This window comes from Carex rostrata, chromosome 29 (genome assembly GCF_964058835.1).
Source record: "Carex rostrata chromosome 29, lpCarRost1.2, whole genome shotgun sequence".
In the NCBI taxonomy this organism is placed as follows: domain Eukaryota; kingdom Viridiplantae; phylum Streptophyta; class Magnoliopsida; order Poales; family Cyperaceae; genus Carex; species Carex rostrata.
This window is the reverse complement of record NC_135946.1, coordinates 4,305,295-4,331,099: the sequence shown is the minus strand read 5'-3', so window position 1 is coordinate 4,331,099 and position 25,805 is coordinate 4,305,295. Positions and strand designations below refer to the sequence as shown.

The 25,805-nt window shown below is 33.5% G+C and overlaps 1 protein-coding gene across 2 annotated transcripts in view; it reads right to left on the bottom strand.

The window, feature by feature from the left end:
- Positions 1-3,658: 3,658 nt before the first annotated feature.
- The window catches only part of LOC144546214 (putative wall-associated receptor kinase-like 16), a 37,902-nt gene continuing 15,755 nt past the window's right edge, over positions 3,659-25,805 (bottom strand). Inside the window, exons 1-3 of one of the 2 annotated variants that reach the window (XM_078294749.1) lie at positions 7,301-8,363; positions 6,968-7,117; positions 3,659-5,067 (exon numbers count right to left, since the gene is read on the bottom strand). In XM_078294749.1, coding sequence (XP_078150875.1) covers positions 3,890-5,067; positions 6,968-7,117; positions 7,301-8,270 — 2,298 coding nt within the window. In that variant the 5' untranslated portion in view covers positions 8,271-8,363 and the 3' untranslated portion in view covers positions 3,659-3,889. Of the gene's footprint in view, positions 5,068-6,967; positions 7,118-7,300; positions 8,364-25,805 lie in introns of those variants that run through there. The other variant, XM_078294748.1, reaches the window with a different exon arrangement.

The window sequence follows — 25,805 nt, the reverse complement described above, 5'->3', positions numbered from 1 at the left end:
CATGTCGGTAAATTTTTATGATTTTTGAAACTGTTTTGATATGTTAATCAGAAGTGCAAATTTGGGCTCAGAAGCTCTCTTTTAGAAGTTCGGGCAATTTTTGAAATCCCATATCTCACGATATGTTTTGTGATTTTGTGTAAATCATCAAAGCCTTGTTCTATGAAGTCAAGAATGCATGTCGGTAAATTTTCATGATTTTTGAAACTGTTTTGATATGTTAATCATAGGTGCAAATTTGGGCTCAGAAGCACTCTTTTAGAAGTTCGGGCAATTTTTGAGATCCGATATCTCACGATATGTTTTGTGATTTTGTATAAAACATCAAAGCCTTGTTCTATGAAGTCAAGAATGCATGTTGGTAAATTTTCATAAATTTTGAAACTGTTTTGATATGTTAATCATAGGTGCAAATTTCGGCTCAGAAGCACTCTTTTAGAAGTTTGGGCAATTTTTGAGAGCCGATATCTCACGATCTGTTTCGTGATTTTGTATGAACTTCACAATCTTGTTCTCTGAAGTCAAGAATGCATATCGGTAAATTTTCATGATTTTTTAAAGTGTTTTGATATGTTAATCAAAGGTGCAAATTTGGACTCAGAAGCACTACTTCAGGAGTTTGGGCAATTTTTGAGATCCGATATCTCACGATATGTTTTGTGATTTTGTATAAAACATCAAAGCTTTGTTCTGTGAAGTCAAGAATGCATGTCGGTAAATTTTTAGAATTTTTGAAGGTGTTTTGATATGCTAATCAGAGGTGCAAATTTGGCTCCAAAGCATTCCTTCAGCAATTCGGGCAATATTTGAGAGCCGATATCTCACGATCTGTTTTGTGATTTTGTATGAACTTCACAATCTTGTTCTATGAAGTGAAGAATGCATATCGGTAAATTTTCATGATTTTTGAAATTGTTTTGATATGTTAATTAAAGGTGCAAATTTGGGGTCCGAAGCACTCCTTCAGCAGTTCGGGCAATTTTTGTGAGCCGATATCTCACGATCTGTTTTGTAATTTTGTATAAAACATCACAGTCTTGTTCTATGAAGTTAAGAATGCATGTCATTAAATTTTCATTATTTTTGAACGTGTTTTGGTATGTTAATCAGAGGTGCAAATTTGGGCTCGGAAGCAGTCATTCAGAAGTTCGGGTAATTTTTGAGAGCCGATATCTCACGATCTGTTTTGTGATTTCGTATGAACTTCACAATCTTGTTCTATGAAGTCAAGAATGCTTTGTTCTGTTGTGATGCACTGGGTTGTTACCAATTGCAATTGTTGACTGATTATCACAATAGAGTATTGTTGCACCTTTCTGCTCGCAATCTAACTCTTCCAATAAGCGCCTTAACCATACACCTTGGCATGCTGGTGATGTTACTGCATTGTACTCAGTTAGATGACCTGGATATATTTTATTAGTTATAAAAGTGAAGCATTTGGGCTGTTCAAAAGATTCAAAGCCATGGCAGAGACACAAACAGGAGCTAGGCTGAAAGCTCTAAGATCAGATCGTGGTGGTGAGTTTCAATCAAAAGAATTCAAGCAGTTTTGTGAGAAAGAAGGGGTGCTACAGCAGCTGACCACTCCATACACACCTTAGCAAAACGGTGTAGCTGAACGCAAGAACCGCACGGTAGTAGAACTAGCAAGAAGTATATATGCTGAAATCTAAAGGTATGCCCATAATGCCTTCTAACCAACTTAATTTCTGCAGATTTTCTAGAATCAATTTCTGAATTAATTTCAACAGTTTCTAGTTGCAAATGTTGTACCATTCATTTTGGGTCTCAAACTGGTTTTGAACTGATCTAATTTTATGGTGCTTATCCATGTAATTAATGATTATTACCGACTAAGGTCTTCTTTAAATTATGTCCATACTGCAAAAAAAGAAAACGCCTCTAGTGTTGTACCATGTGAGCTTGGTACGATACAGTTGCTCCTCATACTGTCTATGGGTTTGAAATTAGAAAAAAAAAAAAAGTTGCTTCCGTAAGAAAATCTCAGGTCAACCACCAAGCTGCTTTTTTTTTTAATTCTTCATCCAAACTTGACACTCCCCTCTCTCTCTATAATTTGTCTGAAGCAACTAACGATACCAACAGACACACGAAGGGTAGACACGGTATTTCACGGGATCTCTCTATGTCACCATGTACACGACATTGTCCATATAGCATTCAAGAAGTTGAATGCAGAGGTGGCCCCTGCTAGTTTTGATATATAGATTTTGATTAGTCAGATTGTTATATATCGATTTTGATTTGCCCAAGTTTCTAGTTGACCCTCATTTTTTTTTTCTCTATATTGTATCCGTTGAATTTTATTTCACAGTAAATGACATAGATTGGCTTTGAGGTTTATGGAAAACCAAAAGATAACATGTCTCATTTACATCTAATATCCATAGCACATGGCTATTTGTTTGCTAAGCACACAACATATGGTGGCATAGAATTTTATTTGACAGTAAATGACATAGATTGCTTTGGAATTTAATTGTTTGTGAGCACAAAATATATGGTGGTAATTACGATTTGATTCTGACAAGGTACAATACGATTTATGGTGTTGCCATTTCTGGTCCTAGAAAGCAAACCCTTCTACTCTGTTTCCACCCCCTTCAATAATTCACTTTTAAAAAATAACACTAGCTTGCTCAAGGATAAGTCTGTGCAAGGGTCACAAGCAAGTTAATTCTATGGATCATGATAAAATACAACGTAGAATTAATCCATATTAGGATAAATTTTATTTCCCCTAATATACCTTTGAATGCAACTACGATTGTACATGTAGAAGGAAGCTGACGGAACTATATAAACTGAACCAAGAAGAAATTCATAAATTAATAACTCATAAGAAGAATACCAAGAGAAAACATTTTGAACAACATAATACAATCTATAGTACTTAGAAATTATTGCCAAAATAAAATATACAACCAACAAAAATATGCCGTGCACACTCCACACAGGTGTATGCATCACAATTAGAGAAATGAACCATTTGTCATTGAAAACTGATCAATTGAAAAAGTAAAATGTGAACTTTAAATTTAAAAGAAGTTTTAATAGAAAAGAAAATAAATTGGATAAATTTGTGAGTTTTTAGAATTTAGAGGGATAAATACAATATTATAAATTCTAGAAGGGGGGATATGTAATTTTGAATTTTTTTGAGGGGCATATATGAAATCTCCCCTTGAATTTAGTTGACAGTCAATGACATAGATTGGCTTAGGGGTTTATGGAAAACCAAAAGAACATCTCATTTATATCCAATGACCATAACACAACGAAATTTGGTTGTTTGTTGAGCACACAAACATATGGTGGTAATTACCATCCGATAATGGGACAGTGCAATATGTGGTGTTGCCATTTCTGCTTCAAGATAGGAAACCCTTCTACTCCCTTGTCTCCTTCCCTTTCAATAATTCAACTAAAAGAAATAACAGCACTAGTCCACGCCAAGGGCCTTAAATTTGATATTCTTTTGTTCAAAGATAATTCTGTGTAGAGGTCACAATCAAGCACATTACATCATAATATCATATTAGCTTTAAAAATAGTCTATATTTGGATTTATTTTATTTCCAATTACATATCTTGGAACCAATTACAATTATACATTAGAAGAAAGCTGAAAGGATTATACAAACTGAAGCAAGAAGAAAACCATACATTAACACTAGGAAAAATATTAAGGGAAAGCATTTTGAATAACATAATACTATACAGGAAACCACAATGACTACATAAATATAAAAGTGATAGAAATGACAAATTATTGAGTAAATAAAATATACAACAGACATAAATAGGGCAAGAGATATGTATATGTCATTGTGAGGACAACACTTGGTAAAAAAATGAATGGTAATTAACGACCCATGGCAATGCTCTCCTCCGCCTCCTTATCTATAACGAAATAATTGCTCGTATCCTCAATCTCTATGTCATGTTGGGATTGTTCACTGAGCAGAGTCTCCATTTCTTCGGGATTGTACTCTTGTCTCCAAGGATGCTGCTTAAGCTTGCCTATCCGAAGAAGCTCTTCCGCTACTTCTTTCATCACAGGTCGCTCTTCTCGCTTCATACTTAAACATTTCTTAGCAAGTTCAGCAACTGCCCTGATTAAATCCATGTCATATTCATGTTTAATCTCATCATCTAGAAGCTCTTGCATTTTGTTCTCTCCCAAAGCAGAGAGGAAGCGTGACGAAAGATTCCTCTCTTCTTCTGGGGCACCAAAATCAACTACGGGCTTGCTGGTTAGAAGCTCCACAAGAACTACACCGAAGCTATATACATCACTTTTGTCTGTCAGTTGGCAAGATTGCATGTATTCTGGATCAAGGTACCCGCACGTTCCTTGGACAAGTGTGACGAATTGTGCTTCATCTGTCGGAGCTAGTATTGAGGCTCCAAAATCGGTCACCTTTGCCGTGTAATTTTGGTCCAAGAGAATATTTGCAGATTTCACATCTCCATGGAAAATAGGAGGAGATGCTGAAGTGTGCAAGTAGGCAAGTGCTTCAGCTGATTCATATGCAATCCTTATACGAGTAATGAGAGAAATGCGTGATCCTTGCTTTTTGTAATGGATATAATGATACAAAGTACCATTTGCGATGAACTCGTATACGAGCATAGGAACCTCGAGTTCTAGACAACAACCTAGTATTTTTACAATGTTCTTGTGGTTAATTTGTGAGAGAATAAGCATTTCTTTTCCAAATTCATTCTTTTTGCTCTCATCGACTATCTTACACTTTTTAATGGCAACTATTTGATCTCTTAGAGTTCCTCTGTAGACAGTGCCATGGCCCCCATGGCCAAGAATATTTGAACTGTCAAAATTGTTTGTTGCCTGGTCTAGTTGTTGCTTTGTGAAGATTGTAAAACTGTACCCTTGATTTGATTTAATACTTTCGAACAGAATCCATCCGCCATGTTGTTGAAAGTACTTCTCTTTTACTTTTGAAAGGTTTCTCCTCTCCAGGAGCACATATATGACAATCCCAAGAAGTAATACAGCAACCATACTAGCAGCAATTCCTGCAATATATTGGGCAAAAATGCTTTAACTTTCCGTATGAATATTTAAAAAAATATTGCTCCTAGTTACTAATTGTATATTTATATTAACTTCATTCTGATCAATGTCATACCTAGTGGTATATATGTTTTATCTTTTAGTTTTTAATTAAAGGCGACATGTTATGGAACCTCTGTATGTAATCTTTTGGATATGCCCCTAGACCTGGATCTCCCTCTCTCGTGTGTGCCTTCTCGCTCTCGTATGTAAGCTTTAACTTCTTAATATTGACAGTAAACATATGCATACTTATAAGAAGTCTGAATAAATGCCAACTCAATTGACCTTTACAACAATGAAAGAGAGAGAAACAACGATGTGATTATCCAATATTGGAATCTAAAGCACATACTGCTGCTCAATTATTCTTACCAAAATGATTGACTAGCAATTATATCAAGGTGAATTGAAGTTGGATATGTGCGTGTCAGCACATGCTTCTGCATGCAAGCCGCGGCCAAGGCAAAATATACAATTAGTATGCATATGTTTACTGTCAATATTAAGAAGTTAAAGCTTCACATATCTAATTAAGAATTTTATCCCTTAAAAAAGCTTTTATTGTATATTTTAGGTTATTTGAGAAAATAAAGTATTTTGCTGACGACAAATTTAATTGCTGTGTTCATTTTATAGGCTATTTACACAATTGTAAACAACCTCCAACTGATTTCATTAAAAACACCCTTTACTCAAGCATAAATTGGACAATAAAATTCAAGTCCTCAGTACTACTAAGGGTGTCAATGAATACGGTATATGGGTTGGTTGGAGAAATTTTTATTTCCGTATTCGTCTAAAATTAGCCTTATTTGTACTCTAATCTTATAAATAGATATATAATTGAACTCAGGATTATAACAATAATTATTGATCCTATTATTTAAAAATGGATAAATTATTAATTAAAATTAATATAATATATTGTACAATCTTTCTCTTAATAATAATAAATATTATAAAATTATAACTAAGAATAAAAAATATCATGTAAAATATATCTATCATTTAACAATAGGATAACATGATATACAAAATAGTTGCTACATGTATCCTTACCCAATAAGCAAATAAAATAAAATAAAATCTTAGCCGTTAATTTAATGAAATAGTCATTATAATACAATATGATAGAGAGGTATAAGAATTTCATTGGCACCCTACTAAAGGATACCAATTAGAAAGAGAGCTGAAAAAGTTAAAAGAAAATCTTTTTGCCAGTAAAGAATTCTTTAAAAATAAATGAAAGTACATAATGGATTAGGTAAATTAACGTGCTATGTTTCGACCAAACCCGATAGGTTTTGGGGCTGGTCAATGATTTACTTCCGGAACTTCTAATATTTGAACCTATATATGGTGGCTAATATATCTTTTGTCAATAAAAATATGTCTTGCCGTTTTCCTTTTTCTACGATCTTTTTTTTTTTTTTTAAGAAATGTAGTGCATTTACACTAAATTATGTTTTTTTTTTTTTATCCACGATATAATATGTTTGTTCTATTTTTTTCTTTCTCCATCGAACATGTTACATATATATATTTTTGATATACTTTTATTTAGATTACGCTGGTTAATTATATGAGTAAATTGTCTTTGTATTAGACTTTTATATGTGTTTGATATACTTTTATTGCGGGTTAACCAGATTCGGTATGGATAGATACGGTGTAGTTTCGACAAGTTCAGCTGATTTTATTGTTGTCAGATTTTGCTGTTCTAGGCAACACTTCGTTTCACCGAGCTTTATTATTCATTTTTTCCTAAAAAGTAAATCCTTGCTCTCCATTTCTACATTTGCAACAAGTAACAACATTCAAAACCATTAATACTATTATCCTGAAAAATTAACAACGTACCTACAAGAAGCGCGACATTGAGATCGCAATCTCTCGGATTGTTATGATTACTACGCCAACCTGAAGGACAAGAGCAACGATATCCTCCTTCAAAATTGTGACACTTTCCTGGCTTGGAGCATGCATTTTGGTATTCACATTCGTCGATATCTGCATGAATATAACACAATATCCATAAGCCTACATATTACTACAACAATATTTTTTGAATTCTTTTTATTTTCTCCTTCTATATAAGCTGGGCAGTTGATCATTGCAGCCACTGCAAATGATTAAAACAATATATATATAAAAATAAAAGAGAGCAAGAGAAGGAGAGAGAGAGAGAGAGACCTTGGCAGCCACCATGAAGGTAAGGATTGCCTTCATAACCATCGGAGCAGTTGCAGAGATAACCATGACCACTAATAGTCAAGCAAATGCTGTGATCGCTTCTGCATGCAAAGGTGGATTTGTTTTTCTGTGCCATGTCGCATGTCGTATTTCCTATGGCCCAGTTGACCACCATTCGCAGTGTTGGAAAGTAAGAGAGCGGACCTTGTTTCGAACTTGAACTCAGCCAGTCAGTAGTGATGTAAGTTGTGTCGAACTTGAACTGAGCCGCTTCCACCACCATACCATAGCTGCAACGACTGAAATGATACACATCTGAGTTGTTGTATCTTTCATCAAAGTGTGAATAGATGGAGTTTGTTTCTTTGGGGATAGCTGTCTGGCAACAGCCAATTCCAGAGATACAGGATCCATACTTATTCAAGGTATCTAGGCTATCACACGAAGAAAGGCACCCCACTGAGTAATTATAACCCAAGTCAAGGAGGAGATAGGCAAGTGTATTACACCCAATGACTGTAAATTTGTTCTTCTCGGTGTTGAACCAAAATGGCGATGTCGCATCAAAGAGAAATCCCCCAGTATTAACATCCTCTTTCTTTGTTGTGGTGTTATAGCACTGGGAAGATAGAAAGCTGCTTACACGTGCCTCGCCCAAGGACGGGCTTATATTCATAATCTGAAAATAACCAAGGTAAGGTGTAGGTGTACCATTATTGTAAGTTGCGTCGCAAGGGACATTGAATTCATCAGACAGGGAGCAATTGTTTCCAATTCCGAAAGGGTAAGGGATGGGAATTCCACCGCAGCTCTCTGGGCACCCAGGCAAAGTGAGGGTATTCTTCGCAGATTCAGTGGTTTTGAAGTGGAGAAGGAGAAGAAGTTGAGTAATTAGTATCATCACCACCCCAGTGGATAGGGTACCTCCTACTTGGAACTTGTTTCTTTTTGTGTTCTTCATCATATTCATAGATAGCCTTAATTACTTTTAATAAAATAGATGAACTGTTACTGCAGCTCGAGGCTCTTTATGTAGTAATATTCTTGTGAATTATTTTTAATTTTATACTGACATTTTCAAAACGATGACCTCTTCCAAATGTCGCGCTTAATTATAGAGTGAAAAAGCACTATCAAATTAAAGGCACAAAGCCAGCCAGCCATACATTCCTATACAACAATTTTGAATGAATCAATGGCTGCTTTTGTTCCTTTTTATAAATCCAAATTACTTTTAATGCCACTATTTTGTAATAATAATCGCAAAATAATCAGCCCCACCTTTTATCAATGTCCTATAGCTTATCTAGCTAGCAAGCATCTTAACCGTACCTAACGTTCTAGCATGCATCTTAACCATACCTATCGTTCTAGCACTCATCTTAACCGTGCCTAACGTTCTAGCACGCATCCTAAGTGTACCTAACGTTCTAGCACGCATCCTAAGTGTACCTAACGTTCTTTGCTCTCTCCTAACTTTTTTTTATTTTCCATCCTGTAATTTTGAGTTCTTTTGAGTTCGAATATGCTCACGTTGTCCATAATTATGTGCCGTGTTAGCAGATGTTATGTCCTTTTGAGTTCGAATATGCGCATGTTGTCCATAATATGTGTCCACAAACACAATATAGATATTATTAACACGGTACAGATTGACACCATGCGTTTAGCCGTGTCGAAATAGAGTCGTGCTGTGTTTTTTTTAAATCCTTCCGAAAATGTGTAAAATAATTAAAAAATGGAAAAATAGAAAATGTCCAAAAAAGAATAGGAGATAAAATCAAATTAATATTTTCCGCACTACTACAAAAACGCTAATCATACACGGTATATCATATACGGATAGGAGAAACTTGCATTAAATTTGTGTGTAAAGCAAGAAGGTGTTCATCCGAAAATAATTAAGCTCCAACATTGATACACAGTTAACTAAAATAGAACCATGTATAGTTGTGCAACATTCTTACATGGTTTTTTATTAAGCAACCGTGTTTGACTGGAAAAAATTGTATACAGTTGTGGTTAATTTAACCGTGTATAAATGAGCCCCAACAATTTAACCGTGTATGAAATATATCTAAGGAGACCTTTCGTATTATACTTCTACATAATTTAATTTGATAAAAATTTAAATATTAAAATCAAATACGGTTAAAACAAATAACCTGTGTATGATCACAAGTTCTACACAGTTTTCTAAACTAGCCGTGTACAAATGTCGATAGGTATGCTTGGTTTTTCATCCCTGTTTGTTTAGCCAAGAAATGTCTCTTTGACTTCCCTATAATCATGCACTTCCTTTAACTAACTAACCGTTTATGATTTTGTATGATCGTACACGGTTTAGTATTAAGAAACCATGTACAAATATTGGTTACTTTAGTACACGGTTGGGTTTTAAATGATTGTGTGGGTATGTATGAGCTTTTTTCGGGCAAACACCTCTTTCCATTAGACAATGTTAATATGTAAATTTTTGTCAACCATGTATGAGTTTTTTTTATTCATTGCAAAATTATAATTTAAGTGAATTGGATTATGTTTATTTGACTTTGGGTTAATTGTTTTTCAAGAAAATTGAATAGATATGATTAAGTTTTGAGTGAGTCGGATGGCTAATTGCAATTAGATTTTCCTCTGTGCTAAAATTTAGTTTGAGCGAGGTGTAGTTTGTATTTATCCTTGAAAGTAATCCTTACTCTCCATTTATATACTTGTAACAAGTAACAACATTCAAAACCTTATAAAAATATTTATTCTGAAAGGCACCCCCCTGAAGGATCAAAGACACAAAACCAAGCATCTACTTTGCCTCTGTGCTAAAAAACTCACAAAAAAAAACCTAAAACCCAAAGGCTGAAGCTTTCTTTATCTCCTCTCTAACTATTGCAAATTCCAGCAAAACACCTCCTCTGAGGTATGTAGCATCTGCCAAGTATAGATTTTGATAGGGAAAGCTTGAATGTAGCATTAATTGCTTTCTTTAATTTCATTTATTGTGATAGGAAAAACAGATGAACCTTCTCTCCCTTAGGGATGATTGAGATTGTACTGACCTTAGGTATTGCAAAAGATTCAATTTCCTTAGGAAGGTTATGTGTTTTTAAACCATTCCAAATCGATCATCTCATCAAAATGACGCGCTTAATTATAAAGTGAATTTTTTTTTTTTTATCAAAGCCAGCGAGCCATACATTCATATATCACTATTTTTAATGTCACGTGTTTGGAAAAAAAATAAAATAATCAGCCACACTTTTCATCAATGTTCACATTTTTTTTTTAATATCATAATTTTCATTATCAAACTATACTACAGCCCTCTCTAATTAACAACTAATTTTTGCTATTATCCGTATTTAGTGGAACTATGGAGCCTTTCAAATTTCTTACAGTAGATAATCTTTGTTAAAATTTCCCTTTCGAATTCAATATCAAAGAAGACATAATCTTTGAAAGATTTTGTTTCTCAATTGTCACTATAACAGCATTAATCTTAAGAAGGAAATAAATTGGACCAAGTCAACCTCCACCTTTATTTTATCACCTTGGGGTCAAAAAATTTCTGAAAAAATATTACTACAAAAAACACATTTACCATCGGTTGGTATAAGACACGAAGTGGCGTAGCCAGGATTTAAGTTAGGGGTAGGCAGAAATCAAGTTCATATTCCTTTTTTCTAAATAGATTCGGGTCCAAATCACCTCCATAAATTCCTTCCCATCTTCGCTCACAAATCATGACTCTACCTATCGAATTAGTTGTAATTTCCTTAATATACCACTTGTATTGTTATTAAAAATACTGGATATGAACTATCACTAGCCTAATGTATATAAGAAAATTAGTAATAAGAACTTGAAGTTTAGAATAACACAAATAAAAAAAAATATATATGAATGAACCATATCAATTGATTATAATCAAAATCAATAGGGATATACAAAATAATAATGATAATTTCTATCATGTTAATTATGTCAATTGGGTATCAATAATAATTAGGACTTAATCAATATGTGGGGTTTCTGCTCCGCCAAAATCGCCTTTTCTCCTCCCTCCACGTGCTACTTTTCTCCTCCGCAAAAATTGCCTCAGCTTCGCCTGTCTCTCTCTCTTTGCGTAGTCCGAGATTCTTTTTTTTCACAATCCAAAAGGAGAGGTTCGGACTCTAGTGGGTTTGGACTTAGAACTAGCAGGTTGGGACTTGAGATTTAGTCTGGTCGAGGGTGAAGGAATTAGTGTCCTAGAGCAAACATGAGGTTGCTTTTGATATTGATCATAGCATGGTTGACTTGTTCAATTTATTGCCTTGAGTTTGGTTGCGTGATAGTTCACAAGGTTGCAGACCTAAATTGTGAAATGCTATCATATGTAACAAACTCTAAATTATCCCTGATTTAGTAATTAGCAAGGATCTCTAATTACACGTGAGATCATTGTGAGGATTAAATTAGGATGATAGAATTTCACAGATCATAGTGACCAGGTTGTCAATTTAATCCCACGGATGCATGTAAGTATTTATATGGAATTGGATTGACCATACATGAACATTATCTAGATTCTGTGTTTATGTCATTAATGGTTCAGGTGGTATTGGTCTTATGTCTGAGATATTCGGTATTTCTTGCATGAGTAATGCACAGCAGTGGTTGGTGTCTAACGCTCTGTGTAACAAGGAGCTATAATGACATCTTTTCTATGTGTATGACCTGTGTAGAGAAGTTTGCTTATGTCAAGAAGATGAATACCCCTTATGCACTCATGGTGCATAAGTGATGATATCTAGTTGGGCCCCTTAAAATGTTTAATTCCATTGCCATAATGATGAGATTCTATAGGGTCACACCATATGAAAGATTGAAAAAAAATATATTAATAAAGCATATGTGATATGTATATAATATGTGCTATGTTAATTATAAGAAGTTATAATATATTTATACAAATTATATGTTATTAATATATGAACAATTTTATGACATGAAGATGTTATAAAATAATCCTAGTAATATTTAAAGTATGTATGACATATTTTAAATGACTTTTTACACATGAGAGATGCATATAAATTAATATAGAATATTAATTTATATGTTGGCCTTTTAATGTATGGGATTGTGGACTTAATTAACTATTAATATGATTAGTATTTTTAAGCCCAAATATATGATGGAGAGAATTAATTAGTGATGGCATGATTTAAGAAATATTTAAATATGCCATTAAATATAATCAATCTTATTATAGAGGAAAGAAATTTCTAGACAGACTTTTTAGGTAACGTTGAACTGGAATTTGAAATGGCAAATACTAATCATTCTAGACGTATGACCTATGTAATCTGTAACTGAGTGATTTGTGGGTCCTACTGGAAATCATAGAGATTTTTCTAATTAAAATGAGAAAAATCTTGGATACGGAGAAAAACAGGACATGATAACATAGCATGTCATTGAAAGCTCATTGAGTGCTCCATTGCTCTTTTGCTTCTCCGACATCATAAATCCGTGTATATATCATTATTTTTTGTCGACTTGTTTATATCCATGGTTCGAAAAATCGGCTGATTCCGAGTCAACTCGGAATTGTACAGGACCAGACTGAGTTTTCCCAGAGTCTAGTGCCTATGCAAGTTTCTAAGCAAAAATCGAATGAACAGTGCTTGACTCGGCCTATTTAACGATTTTTCGACTGAGTCAAGCCGAATTAAACCGAGTCAAGCCAAGTTACACTGAGTTTACTCCGAGTTGAGCCGATTCAAAGCAAAAATTTCCGATTCTCACTAACCTGGACTGTGCTGTGCCATTCGAGTTTCATAGGGGGGAGTCTCAATCACAGAAATTTCATTCGGGGGTCTCGAATCTCAATCGGCGCAGGTGTAGGAGAAGGAATCTCAATCAGTGCAGTCCCATTCGATTTGAGTGAAAGGTGGAGGAGAAGAAATGAGAAAGGGGAAGAAATGAGTGCGCAGGAAGGAGAAGAGATGAGTCGGCCCAGGAGTTTGGATTTGAGGAAAATTACAATCCGACCCTTCTTAATTTTACTATTTTTCAACTTTACATTTTTTTTTTTTAGTGAAAGGCCCTTAGGCATGTATTAATTTATCACAAAAAAACCCAAATTTTGGGAGGTTACATCTGAGCTATTACTGAAAGAATTGAGTAAAAAAACAGTGAGAAAGAAATATAGTACCGACCCCATGCATCAATTTGATTTAATTCATTTACAAAAAAGGATGGTTAAATCAAAGACAATTAGTAATGCGCTGCTAGTGTTCTTGCATGTGACACTACAATAATGTCTTTATTTTTTGGCTCTGTACAATAATATCTCCATTCGTATTTTAATATAGAGGACGATGAGATGATCCAGCCAGCTCAGCATAGCTTTTGGCAATAAAAGTGTGTTCTATTTGTAATGTTTGTAATAAATTATATAATTAGTAGATTATTTGAGTGTAATATTGTCTTAATTAACATAGTTTTTTTACAAATTATTTTTATCAATTTTTTCCTACTTTTTGGCTACAAAACGAGGCTTTTGCCAAAAAAAATCCGAGTTATCGATCCGATTCTTCCGATTCATCCAATTCTGATTCCACGGTCAAAAATCCGATTCTGATTCCGAGTTTCAGAACCATGTTGATATCATTTTGGAGGCCGTTATGACACTTGCCTGATGCGAAAGTATACATACGTGTAAGTTTCCTGAAGTGGATATAGAACCCTTGTTAATAACACATTACCATTTAACACATACGATAGAATGCTAGGATTAAGAAATGGAACACTTGAATTCAGGATTTCAGGCATGTTCAGCAGGAAAAAATATAATAAAAAATTTGGTTTCAAGATTGGCAATTATCAATAATTTACTTTATTCAAAGATCGACATGCATCCGCGGTTTTTTGTTGATTGTCATAAATTATTAACCGAACAGTCTGGTGGCTAACACTTAGTCAAATTTAAAGCTAGAGAAAGATCATACAATAATTCAGTAAACGTACCAATCAAGCTCTTAATGAAGAGAAAGCAGACCCAAACGGACAGGAAACATTCTGATAGGTAACAAATGTGACTTTTCTTTCTGTGGATTTTATGTTCACAAAATACTTAGTCAATTTTAAGTTTCCGATCCACAGCAAATCCGATAAATGATCCATTGCAAACCAAGGCGACCCTCCACTCCAACTCAGAAATAATTTTTCTTTTGTTTTTCTTTCTCATTCTATGAATATAATTTGCTATGCAACTGTATATTAATTTGCTTACACGCGAGTAATATTAATCAAAATTTCAATGTAAGAGAACTTTATTTTAGAAATCGTTGTTTTTCAGAAAATTATGAACCGTCAAAAACAACGATTTTCAACAATTCTAAAAAAAATGTGAGCATGAAGTAAAACACGCCTTTTATAAGTCATTTATGTGATTTTAAAATTAAAATAGTCAATCCGAATCATTCAATATGATCTCCATATTAAAATGTGTTTGGAGACCAAAGTTTACATTTTTTGAAAATTGTTTGCTATTTATTTATAATTTTTGGAAATTGTTGTTTTTCAATGATCCAAAATTATATAGTAATTTTGTACACATCTTATTAAATACTAAAAAAATTCCAAAAAAATTTAAAATTTTGTCTCCAAGCACATTTTAATATGGAGATCATGTGGAACGGTTTAGGTCAACTGTTTAGATTTTGAAACTGCAAAATTAACTTATAAACATATGGTGTTAAGATCTGTCACCATAAAATGATGTATTTGGACCCCTCCAATATATATGGGGCCGGAGGGATTCAAATTTCCTTTAACATTATTGTAAAATATTAGGATTTGTTGAAGATTTCGAACCATTTTAACAGTGAAGTTAAAATAAAATAATAGTTTATAATATTTTGACAAATATATAACTTGCATGTGTTGATAGTTTAAGTTTGTCTTTCATCGTCCCATTAATTGTATGGATGCTGAAATCAGACACTTAAGAAAAAAAGTTGTGCTGGTTTGAAGTGTTTTTTGTCTTCCATCACTTTCTCAATGAAGATACTGTCTCTATTGCCTTACCTCTCATGCACCCTTGCCTCATCTGTTTAGAAGAGGTGTCTTATAGAGAAATATGACTAAAGGAAAGTGGTGCTTTAGAAAATATAGAACTATATTAGAAAAGATAGATAGAAATGCATTCTAACAAGAAGATACAGATCGATGACGTGGAAAATTTTGTGTTTCTTTCATTACACACAGATCATACAATAAATGTCACACTCCGAGACAATCCGCCACGTATTTACATGTAAGGCGTGTGCACATCACATACATTATTAATAATATCAATAAACGCCAACAATAATTTCACAATATAAAAGGCTTACAACAATTATCACTATAGATATATGGTTGGAAAAATGCCAACAAACTTGTTCTAAGTGTATCAAATTACTAGAAAATAAACGTACAAAATTCAAAATGAACGTAAGTGACATTCCATCACAATATGGATCCTTCCGCTCACTCTTACTCATGATCTTTGCTTAGGCGCTCCTTCTTCATGACCTCCGCTCATTGACCTCTTGATCCACGTTCCTTCTATTCGTGCTCATTTTCAGGCTCATTATTTTCTAGAACGCACGTAAAAGTGGAACGGGTGAGAGATCGAACAATCCCTCAGTACGAGATTTAGTTCCAGTCCCGGAGTTTGTCAAATTCACTTATTAATACAAACATATATAATATTAAAATTAGAGTAGAACTAGGGTGTTCTTAAGCTCACCAAAGTGTTTGGTGAGCTTAACTCCAAAACTAATCAAATCAGTTTTAAATGATGAATCCGAACCGTTGAAATCCGCCTACCTTACGAGTGATGTGTCTACATGTAGAAATTTAAAACATTCGAAATAATTTAATATAAAGTCAAGCAGTCAAAAAACGTTCAAAAAAAGAATGCACTAAAATTAATTTATTAACCTTCTAATTTTGACCAATTAACTTTATACTAAATTAATTTTTGTGAATTATTTTTAATTTTATACTGACCTTTCCAATATGATCATGACCTCTTCGATTTGACGCTCTTAATAATAGAATGAAAAAGCAATATCAAAGGCTCAAAACCAGCCAGCCATACATTCCTATACAACAATTTTGAAAGAGTCAATGTTTATTTTTTGTTCCATTTTATAATTCCAATCCACTTTTAATGTTAGGTCCACGAACACAATATAGATATTAGTACGGTACAGATTCACACCCTGCGTTTAGCCGTGTCGAAATAGAGTCGTGTTGTGTTTTTGTTTTTTTAAATCCTTCCGAAACTGTGTAAAATAATTATAAAAATTAAATATGGAAAATGTCCAAAAAAGAATAGAAGACAAAATCAAATTAATATGTTTCGCACTACTACAAAAACGCTAATCATACACGGTACATCATATACGGATAGGAGAAACTTCCACTAAATTTGTGTGTAAATCAAGGAGTTCATCCGAAAATATGTTCCAACATTCATACACAGTTAACTAAAATAGAACAATGTATAATTGTGCTCGAACATTCTTACACGGTTCTTTATTAAGCAACCGTGTATGATTGGAAAAAATTGTATACAATTGTGGCTAATTTAACCGTGTATAAATGAGCTCCAACAAATTAACCGTGTATGAAATATATCTAAGAAGACCTTCCGTATTCTACTTCTGCATAATTTAATTTCATAAAATTTAAAGATTAAAATCAGGTTAAAACAAATAAACCGTGTACGATCACAAGTTCTACACGGTTTTCTAAACAAACCATGTACAAATGTTGATAAGTATGCTGGGTTTTTCGTCCCTGTTTGTCTAACCAGGAAATATCTCTTCGACTTCCCTACAATCATACACTGCCCTTAACTAACTAACCGTGTACGATTTTGTATGATCATACACGGTTTAGTATTAACAAACCACGTATAAATATTGGTGACTTTAGTACAGGTTGAGTTTTAAATGATTGTGTGGTTATGTATGAGCTTTTTTCGCGCAAAACCCTATGGGTTCATTTGCAAAAAAAATAAAAAAATGCGTAATTTTTCCTCAACCATGTATGATTTTTTTTTTCATTGCAAAATTGTCATTTAAGTGAATCGGATTCTGTTTATTTCGAGTGAGTCGGATGTTTAATTGTAATTAGATTTCGAGTGTCTCTGCTAAAAACCTCTCAAAAAAACCTAAAACCCAAAGGCTGAAGCTTTTTTTTCCTCTCTTCCTATAGATTTTGACGCGCTTAATTAATTATAGAGTGAAAAAGCAATATCAAGGCCGGCCGGCCATACATTCATATAGCACTATTTTTAATGTCACTAGTTTGCAAGAAAAATAATCAGCCACACTTTTCATCAATGTTCACAATTTTTTTTTTTAATATCATAATTTTCATTATCAAACTCTACTGCAGCCCTCTCTAATTAACAACCATTTTTTGCTATTATCCGTATTTAGTGGAACTATGGAGCCTTTGAAATTTCTTACAGTAGACAATAAGGTAGTTAAAATTTCCCTTTCGAATTCAAAATGAAAGAAGAAATAATCTTAGACCAAGTCAACCTCTCCCTTTATTTTCTAATCTTGGGGTCAAAAAATTTCTGAAAAAGATTCACTACTACAATAAACGCATTTACCAACGCCCATTTACCATCAGTTGGCCTAAGACATGAAGTGGCATAGTCAGGATTGGAATCAGGAGTAGGGAGAAATTGGGTTCATATTCTTTTTTTCTAAATGGGTTTGGGTTCAAATCACCTCCATAACTTCCCTCCTTCGATATGCCACTTCATGTCTTAGGAGAAATGTAGTACGAGGAGGGAGGAGAAAAATTGTACATCTTCATCACCTAAGTCTATCCATATATCGAGGCCAGTAGGACTCCCCCTTTCTTTGGTTGTACGGTTTATATACACATCCACAAGAATAAAAAGAACGAAACTAGGTCCTTGTGCAGAAAAATGTATATTCCTTGGATATGGAACAAAACAAAAGGGATATAGATGCCACCACCCCATTACAAACCGAACATATATAACAATGGATGTTGATTGTTTAGAAGATGAGCCATATTTCCAAAATAATGAGTTTCCTTCTCAAGGGGAGAGTAATATTGAGCAGAAAATCTTATTTCTTGAGCCACAAATTTCTGAGCCGAAAATTTCTATTTCTAGTGCAACGTTGTAATTACTTTGGAACTTTTCATCGACTATTCACAAGTTATATTGAAATAACGCATTTCAGCTAATCTGATACTTATTTAGTCTCGAATATGATGATAATGCAGAAGTTTCAAGGGTCTAATTACTTATCATATGTTATCTTGTAAATTTTCAAAATAAATTTTTTAATTGGCTTATACTAGTATAATTGTATTTTTACAAACTATTTCGAACTTTATGTTTATATTAAACGAAAATTGAGGTTTCCCATACAAACTCTACTACAAAAATGGAATCATCTAATGCTCAATTTCTTACAGTTTGAAGCAATTTTTTGGTCAAAACCGAAAGTACAAAAATGGAATCTTCACTTAGAACCGATACAAGAAGGTTATCTTCTTCTATCGGGTCCTTCTTTTCTCGGTTTTTTTTACTATAGAACTGATATAATAAGTTTGTCAACTTTTTCTATCGGTCCTACACTTGGAATCGATAGAAGAAGACCATTTTGAATTCTAGCTTAAACCAAAATTTCTACAATTTTCACTAAGTTCCTGCTCCTCACATAAACCGTTCCCACTTCCTCGTCTAGATCATCTTTTCCCTCGACTCCTACAGCTGCGTCCTTCCCAATACCGACAACCAGACCCTTCTCGCCTCCTATCTTCTTTCGCCTCCAATTCTCAAAAACTCTAGCCGTTTCTCTCAAACTCTAGATGCTTCTCTTAGATCTGATTCTCTCAAGCGCTAGCCGGTTCTCCCTGATTTCGGTCTTTCAACAACTTGGTAAAGGTAGATCGATTTGAGCTCTGTTTTTTTTAACTTACAAGGATTATTTGTCTCATATGTTTTTTTTTATTTTGAAATAGTGTCATTTTCTTCTCGTTGGCATAATGAAGATAGTTTTTTTTCTTGTTGAAATCAGTTTTATAACTTACAAGGACTATTTGTCTAATCAGTTTTTTCTTTTGAAATAGTGTGACATTGCTACTCGTTGTCATAATGAATGTACTTTTTTTTGTTGAAATTAGTTTTATAACTTACTGTTATTAATTAGAAACTTCAACTGCAGTTTTGAAGCCCCAAATGATTTTTTTTTTGCAATTCTTAATGCGTCAGCTTCCCATCGAAGGCGACTTATGCCCGTGATAAATCGATATCATCTCTTCATGAGCTTCCCAAATTAGTAAAGAAGGTTGAAAACAGAGTTTCCTACAAAAACTTATGGCCGGTTAAAGTTTTGTTAAAGTTATTACTCTCTTTGTGAGGGTGCGCTGAGCAACCACTACTACAGAAATGGAGATTGCACACGGACATAAATGGAGGAGCTACACGGATTTCCTGCCGTGTACGCTGTGAGGGTGTATAAATCCTTAAATAAATATACACGGATATTTACCCATGTGCGATTATAAGATAGCTACACGGATTATTACATAAACAACCGTGTACGATTGATTGCCAGTGTCGCTCTCCATATAACCGAGCTACACGGACTTTTAGTTAAATATCCGTGTAGCTCTCTTATATTATTATTTTATATCTCTTCGTACACAGACTTTAGTTAAATATCTGTATAACTATCGGTATAGAATTATTGTTTTTCCAATTTTTTCTTTTTCTTGTGCCAAGATGAGAATTCGGCACCAAGAATCAATTTTTTTTTCTTCTCTTGTGCCGAGATGAGAATTGGGCAAAATCAATTTTTTTTTTCTTGGGCCAAGATGAGAATTCGGCACCAAGAATCAATTTTTTTTTCTTCTCTTGTGCCGAGATGAGAATTGGGCACCAAAAAAAATCAATTTTTTTTCTCTTTTTTCTTGTGCCAAGATGAGAATTTGTCACCAAAAGAAAATCATTTTTTTGATTGCCGAGATATATTCATTTTTTTCCACTCCTGCTATTCCTATTCAAAAGTACCACTGACAGGAAGGTATGAACACTCAAAGCCAGCGGGCGAGACCAACTTCGCTATCTCTTTCTCCGAAGCAAGAAAATCCACACCGCAGATGAAAGATGAAGTTGAAGCTACTTTGACCTTGGTTCGGCAATAAGTCAAAAAACCTGAAGAACTATTACAAATTATATATTTATTTTTAACTAAAAAACACTTTGTGCCAATATGAGAATTCGGCACAAAAAAAAGAGAAGTATATATACATGACTAACCTTACCAAGAAAATCTTAGCGAGATAGAGATGAGAAAACCTTATCAAGATAGAGAGGAGAGATACAAATTAACTTTAAATTAAGATCTCAGATCTGGCCTCTTTGTGCGCAGAAATCAAACCAACAGAGAGAGAGAGTATTAATTGATCAAAACGACGCTAAAAGGAGAAGGCATTTTATATAACCAAAATCCTAAAATAACTTTTCTATACGACTCTTTATTAAACGTCCATGTAGCTCTCTCAAAGCTTTCTACACTGTTATTTAAACCAAATAAAACCGTGTACAATTTCTATCTTTATACAGGACTCTTTATTAAACGTTCGTGTAGCTCTTATAAGCTTTCTACACTGTTATTTAAATAAATATCCGTGTACAATTCCTACCTTTCTTCACGGTTCTTTAATTAAATATCCGTGTAGCTCTCTCAAGGCTTTCTACACAGTTATTTAAACAATAAACAATGTAAATTTCCTAATAAACGTCCGTGTAGCTCTCTCATGGCTTTCTACACTTATTCTTTAATAAATATCCGTGTAGAGATCACACAGATATTTTGGGCTTCCAAAAAATTACAATTTCTACACGGTTTTTATATAAAATTGCCAAATCCGTGTACAATGTGCAGTGTACATATACTTCTCTAGCGGTTCTTTATTTGGAACCGCTAGAGGATGTTCCTCCTCTGCTAGCAGTTTGAAAGTATTTGTTCTCTCGTGTTGACAAATAGCGGTAGGAAAACCGTTATTAGAGGCCTTCTTTTACCTTTAGTGGAGCTCTTATCTCTAGTAACTAATAACTTGATCATTCAATATTTGTGAAAAAAGAAAAAAATGATTAACCAACTTGAAATATATATACCCCATGCAAGTTAGGTCAGGAAAAATTTATACTAATTGCCACGCTATGAATCAAGAGGTAGAAATATTTTTGAACCATCTGCTGTGTATCTGTTCAAATGTGGAATAAATCTCATTATCCACCAAAAATGTGAAATAAATCTCATTATCCTCAGGTAATCCGGGAAATATCATAATGTGTGATCTATTGACGATCGCAACACTGCAACCGCATATTTTAGATTCTATACTAGTCTAAGCCGAATAATTTGTGGGCCCTACTGGAATTCGAAGAGATTTTCTATTTAAAATGAGAAAAATCTTGGATAAGGAGCAAAACAGGACACGATATCATAGCATGTCATTGAAAGCTCAATGAATGCTCCCTTGCTCTTTGCTTCTCCGACATCATAAATCCGTGTATCTATCATTATTTCTTATCGACTTGTTGATATCATTTAGGAGGTTATGACATCATAAAAAAATGATATATAGATATATCTATTTTAGATCAGAAGATCAGAATCGAAAAATAGAGAATTCTGAGATCCCCATGAGGAATAATATTATCAGAAACAAAAAAAACACCGTGTAATATATGGGCGAAATTGCAAGGAACTTGCTTGATGAGAAAGTATACATACGTACAAGCATCCTGTAGTGGATATGAACCCTAGTTAATGATACATTACACATACCATACTTGGATTATAGGAAGTGATCTAAGGAAAAAAAAAATGAAACGCTCAAGGAGTGTAGTGACAATTATTTGGAAATGGCACAATTTAATTTCGGACTTCAGGCATATATATATCAAATTACACAATTTTATGGTGACACATCTTGACACCATATTTTTATAAGTTATTTTTATATATATCCAAACCGTTCAACATGATTTCCATATTAAAATATGCTTGGAGACCAAATTTTATATTTTTTGGAATTTTTTTAGTATTTATTAAGATGTGTACAAAATTGTTGTTTCAAACAATTTTGGACCATTGAAAAACACCAATTTAAAAAATTCGAAATAAATAGTAATAAATTTCCAAAAAATGTAAAATTTGGTCTCCAAGCACATTTTAATATGGACATTACGTTGAACGGTTTGGATCGTCTGTTTGAATTTTGAAATTGCAAAATGACTTATAAAAATATGGTGTCAAGATGTGTCACCATAAAATGGTGTAATTGGATCCCTCCTCATATATATATTGCTGTTGATATACTTGTTTCCAGACACCATTCCTGTGATAAATCAGTTCCACACTAGAAAATTTAATAAAAAAAAATTGGAATCAAGGTTGACAATTATAAATAATTTACTTTCTTTCAAAGATCCACATGCATCCGAGATTTTTTCTTGATAGTCTTAAATTATTAACCATTCCTGTGAGAAATCAGTTCCGCACTAAAAAATGTAATAAAAAAAATTTGGAAGCAAGATTGACAATTATATGTCCTTCAAGAAAAAAGATTGACAATTATAAATAATTTACTTCCTTTCAAGATCCACATGCATCCGAGATTTTTTCTTGATAGTCTTAAATTATTAACCAAATTAACAGTCTGATGATTAACACTTATAGTCTATATGAAATCACCTTCTCAAGTCAACATAAATTTAAAGCTAGAGAAAGACCTTACAATAATTCAGCAAACGGACAATTAAGCTCATAATGACGAAAGGGAAAGTAGACCCCAACAGACAGTAGACAGTAGACTTCAACAAGGATCTTCTATGGCTTCAAACAACGATGCGAATCAATTTTAACGTTTTGAATTTGTCGCTTGAAATCAATCTTACTAATACTGGAGTTATGATCTCCAATTCCTAACTTGGTTCCTAACGTGGTGAGCATAGTTTTTGAAATTTAATATTTGACTCCTTATGATGGTATTGACTAAACAAACACTTTTGAAATAAATTTACTCCAATAAAGTATTTACAATTGAAAACATATAAATGAAAAAGTTATAATAATTTTTTTTTTTGCTAAATGCATTAGTAATGCACTGCCTTAAGGAAGGCAAAAGTTATAATAATTTGATTCTTAAAGTTATAATAATTTTCTTCTTAAATATAGTTTGTAATTATGAATGATCACAGGGGCTAGCAAACAAATTACAAGTACAATACTGCCTGCTGAGCTTCGTGAGATCTCAGCTGTGCATATTGTTATGAGGTGGTGATATGTAAGAAGATATTGTTAGCTTCAATTGATAGGCCGAACGAAATAAATCACAATAAATCCCAAAACCCACTAACTCATATATATGCTCAATCACTCGTGGGTCCCATTTGTGAGCAGGAGGCCACATGACTTTCCTTTTGTTGTTGTGGAGGATCTTCTATGGATTTCACCCATGTACATTTAGTGAGTAACTCGCTTTTGCCACGAAAGATATCTATTGATAAGGTTTGAAGAAAGAGTGAGTCTATGGTACTATGCATATTACGATTTATTACTGTGTTACGGTTCTATATTCGAGTTTTCAAATTCTAACGGTCGATCCAAACCGTTCATCTTGTTCTCCATATTAATATGTGTTTCGAGACCAAATTTTACATTTTTTGAAATTTTTTTACTATTTTTTTAGATCAAGTGATTTTTTAAATATCTAAAAAAATAGTAAAAATTTTTCAAAAAATGTAAAATTTGGTCTCCAAACACATATTAATATGAAGAACAAGATGAACAGTTCGGATCGACCGTTAGAATTTGAAAACTTGAATATAGAGCCGTAGCACGGTAACAACCTGTGATATGCATAGTACCATAGACTCACTCTTGAAGAAATCATAACATTAGGGATTTTGAATTTTTAATCAATAATTTAGCTGCATTTTTAGCATCAAACCATTGTCACAGAAGTAATCTCTATCTTCTTCTTCTTCTTCTTCTTCTTTTCTCATTCCATATCTTTAATTCACACATACCATAAGGTACATTTGGATGTGAGCCAGAATAGTGAAATTTGATAATAGTGAATGAGAATAGAGAAAAAATATAGTGATTTTCATATTAGGGTGAAATTGGTGCTATTCGGATTAGTAAAAATGTTGTTTGGCTTGTACATTTGAAATAGTGAATAGATGTGACCAATAAAAAATAGTGCTAACAATGTGATAATTAAGAAGAAAGATAAGCAAGTGGGATCTCAAATGAATTGTTACGACGTGGAGATAACAGAAGTGATGTCAATTTTATTATTTCTACAGTGTGTTGGTGGAAATCCATGAAAAAAATATTTTTCCCTTTCTCTTCACACTTTCCAAAAAGTAGTTATTCTAACATTTACAAGGAATATAGAATAGCACCTATTATAGCTATTCCAAATAGTAAAATAAATATTTGGATGTAAATTGTTATTCCGAATAGCCAGTGGCGGAACTACATGGTAAGAAAAGGGGGCTAAGCTCCCCTATCCTTTGAAAATTTTGCATTTTTTACCTTAAAAGTTTTAAATTTTACAAAAAATATCACTATTAGCCCCCTTCATAAAATAAAATTACATGACGCTTATTCATCTAGCCCCCTCTATCTCAATTTTCTAGTCCTGCCCTACGAATAGCCCTTATTCTAGAATAGCTCATATTCTTGATGTATCCAAACATACCATAAAACCCCTCAATTAAGCTAGTATGACTTGTAGCTTTCAGGTTTTGGGAAATACAAACCTACAAACGACATCGTCCATATAGCATTCAAGAAGTTGAATGCAGATCTAGGTGGCCCCTGCTAATGGTACCAATTTATCACCCAAGCATGTGATATTATTTTTCAGCTCCTGGTGGGTACAGAGGTATATAGACTGTACAATTGCGGTTGAGGCTATGTAATCAGTCCTCTCTGATGGTGCCTTATCAGGTTTTTGGTAAACTTTGCTCTCTTCAAGCTAAGGTGCTAGAAAATGGATTTTAGGGCCCATCTAATCTGTTCTAATAGAACCTAATTTTAATCATGTTTAATAGCTTCAGTTGTTACTTTTATTTGTACAGAGGATAAAAATGGATCTAGTTTAGAAGTCAAAACAACAGGGATTGACTTGTCCTACTATATGTCAGATGGTTACATATAGATTTTGATTTGTGTAAGTTTCTAGTTATGACAGTCATTTTTTTTCTTCTCTATATTGTACCCTTTGAATTTTATTTCACAGTAAATGACATAGATTGGCTTTGAGGTTTATGGAAAGCCAAAAGATAACACGTTCATTTACATCTAATAACCAAAGCATTTGGTAATTTGTTTGTTAAGCATACACCATACGGTGGTTAGAATATTGTTTGACAGTAAAT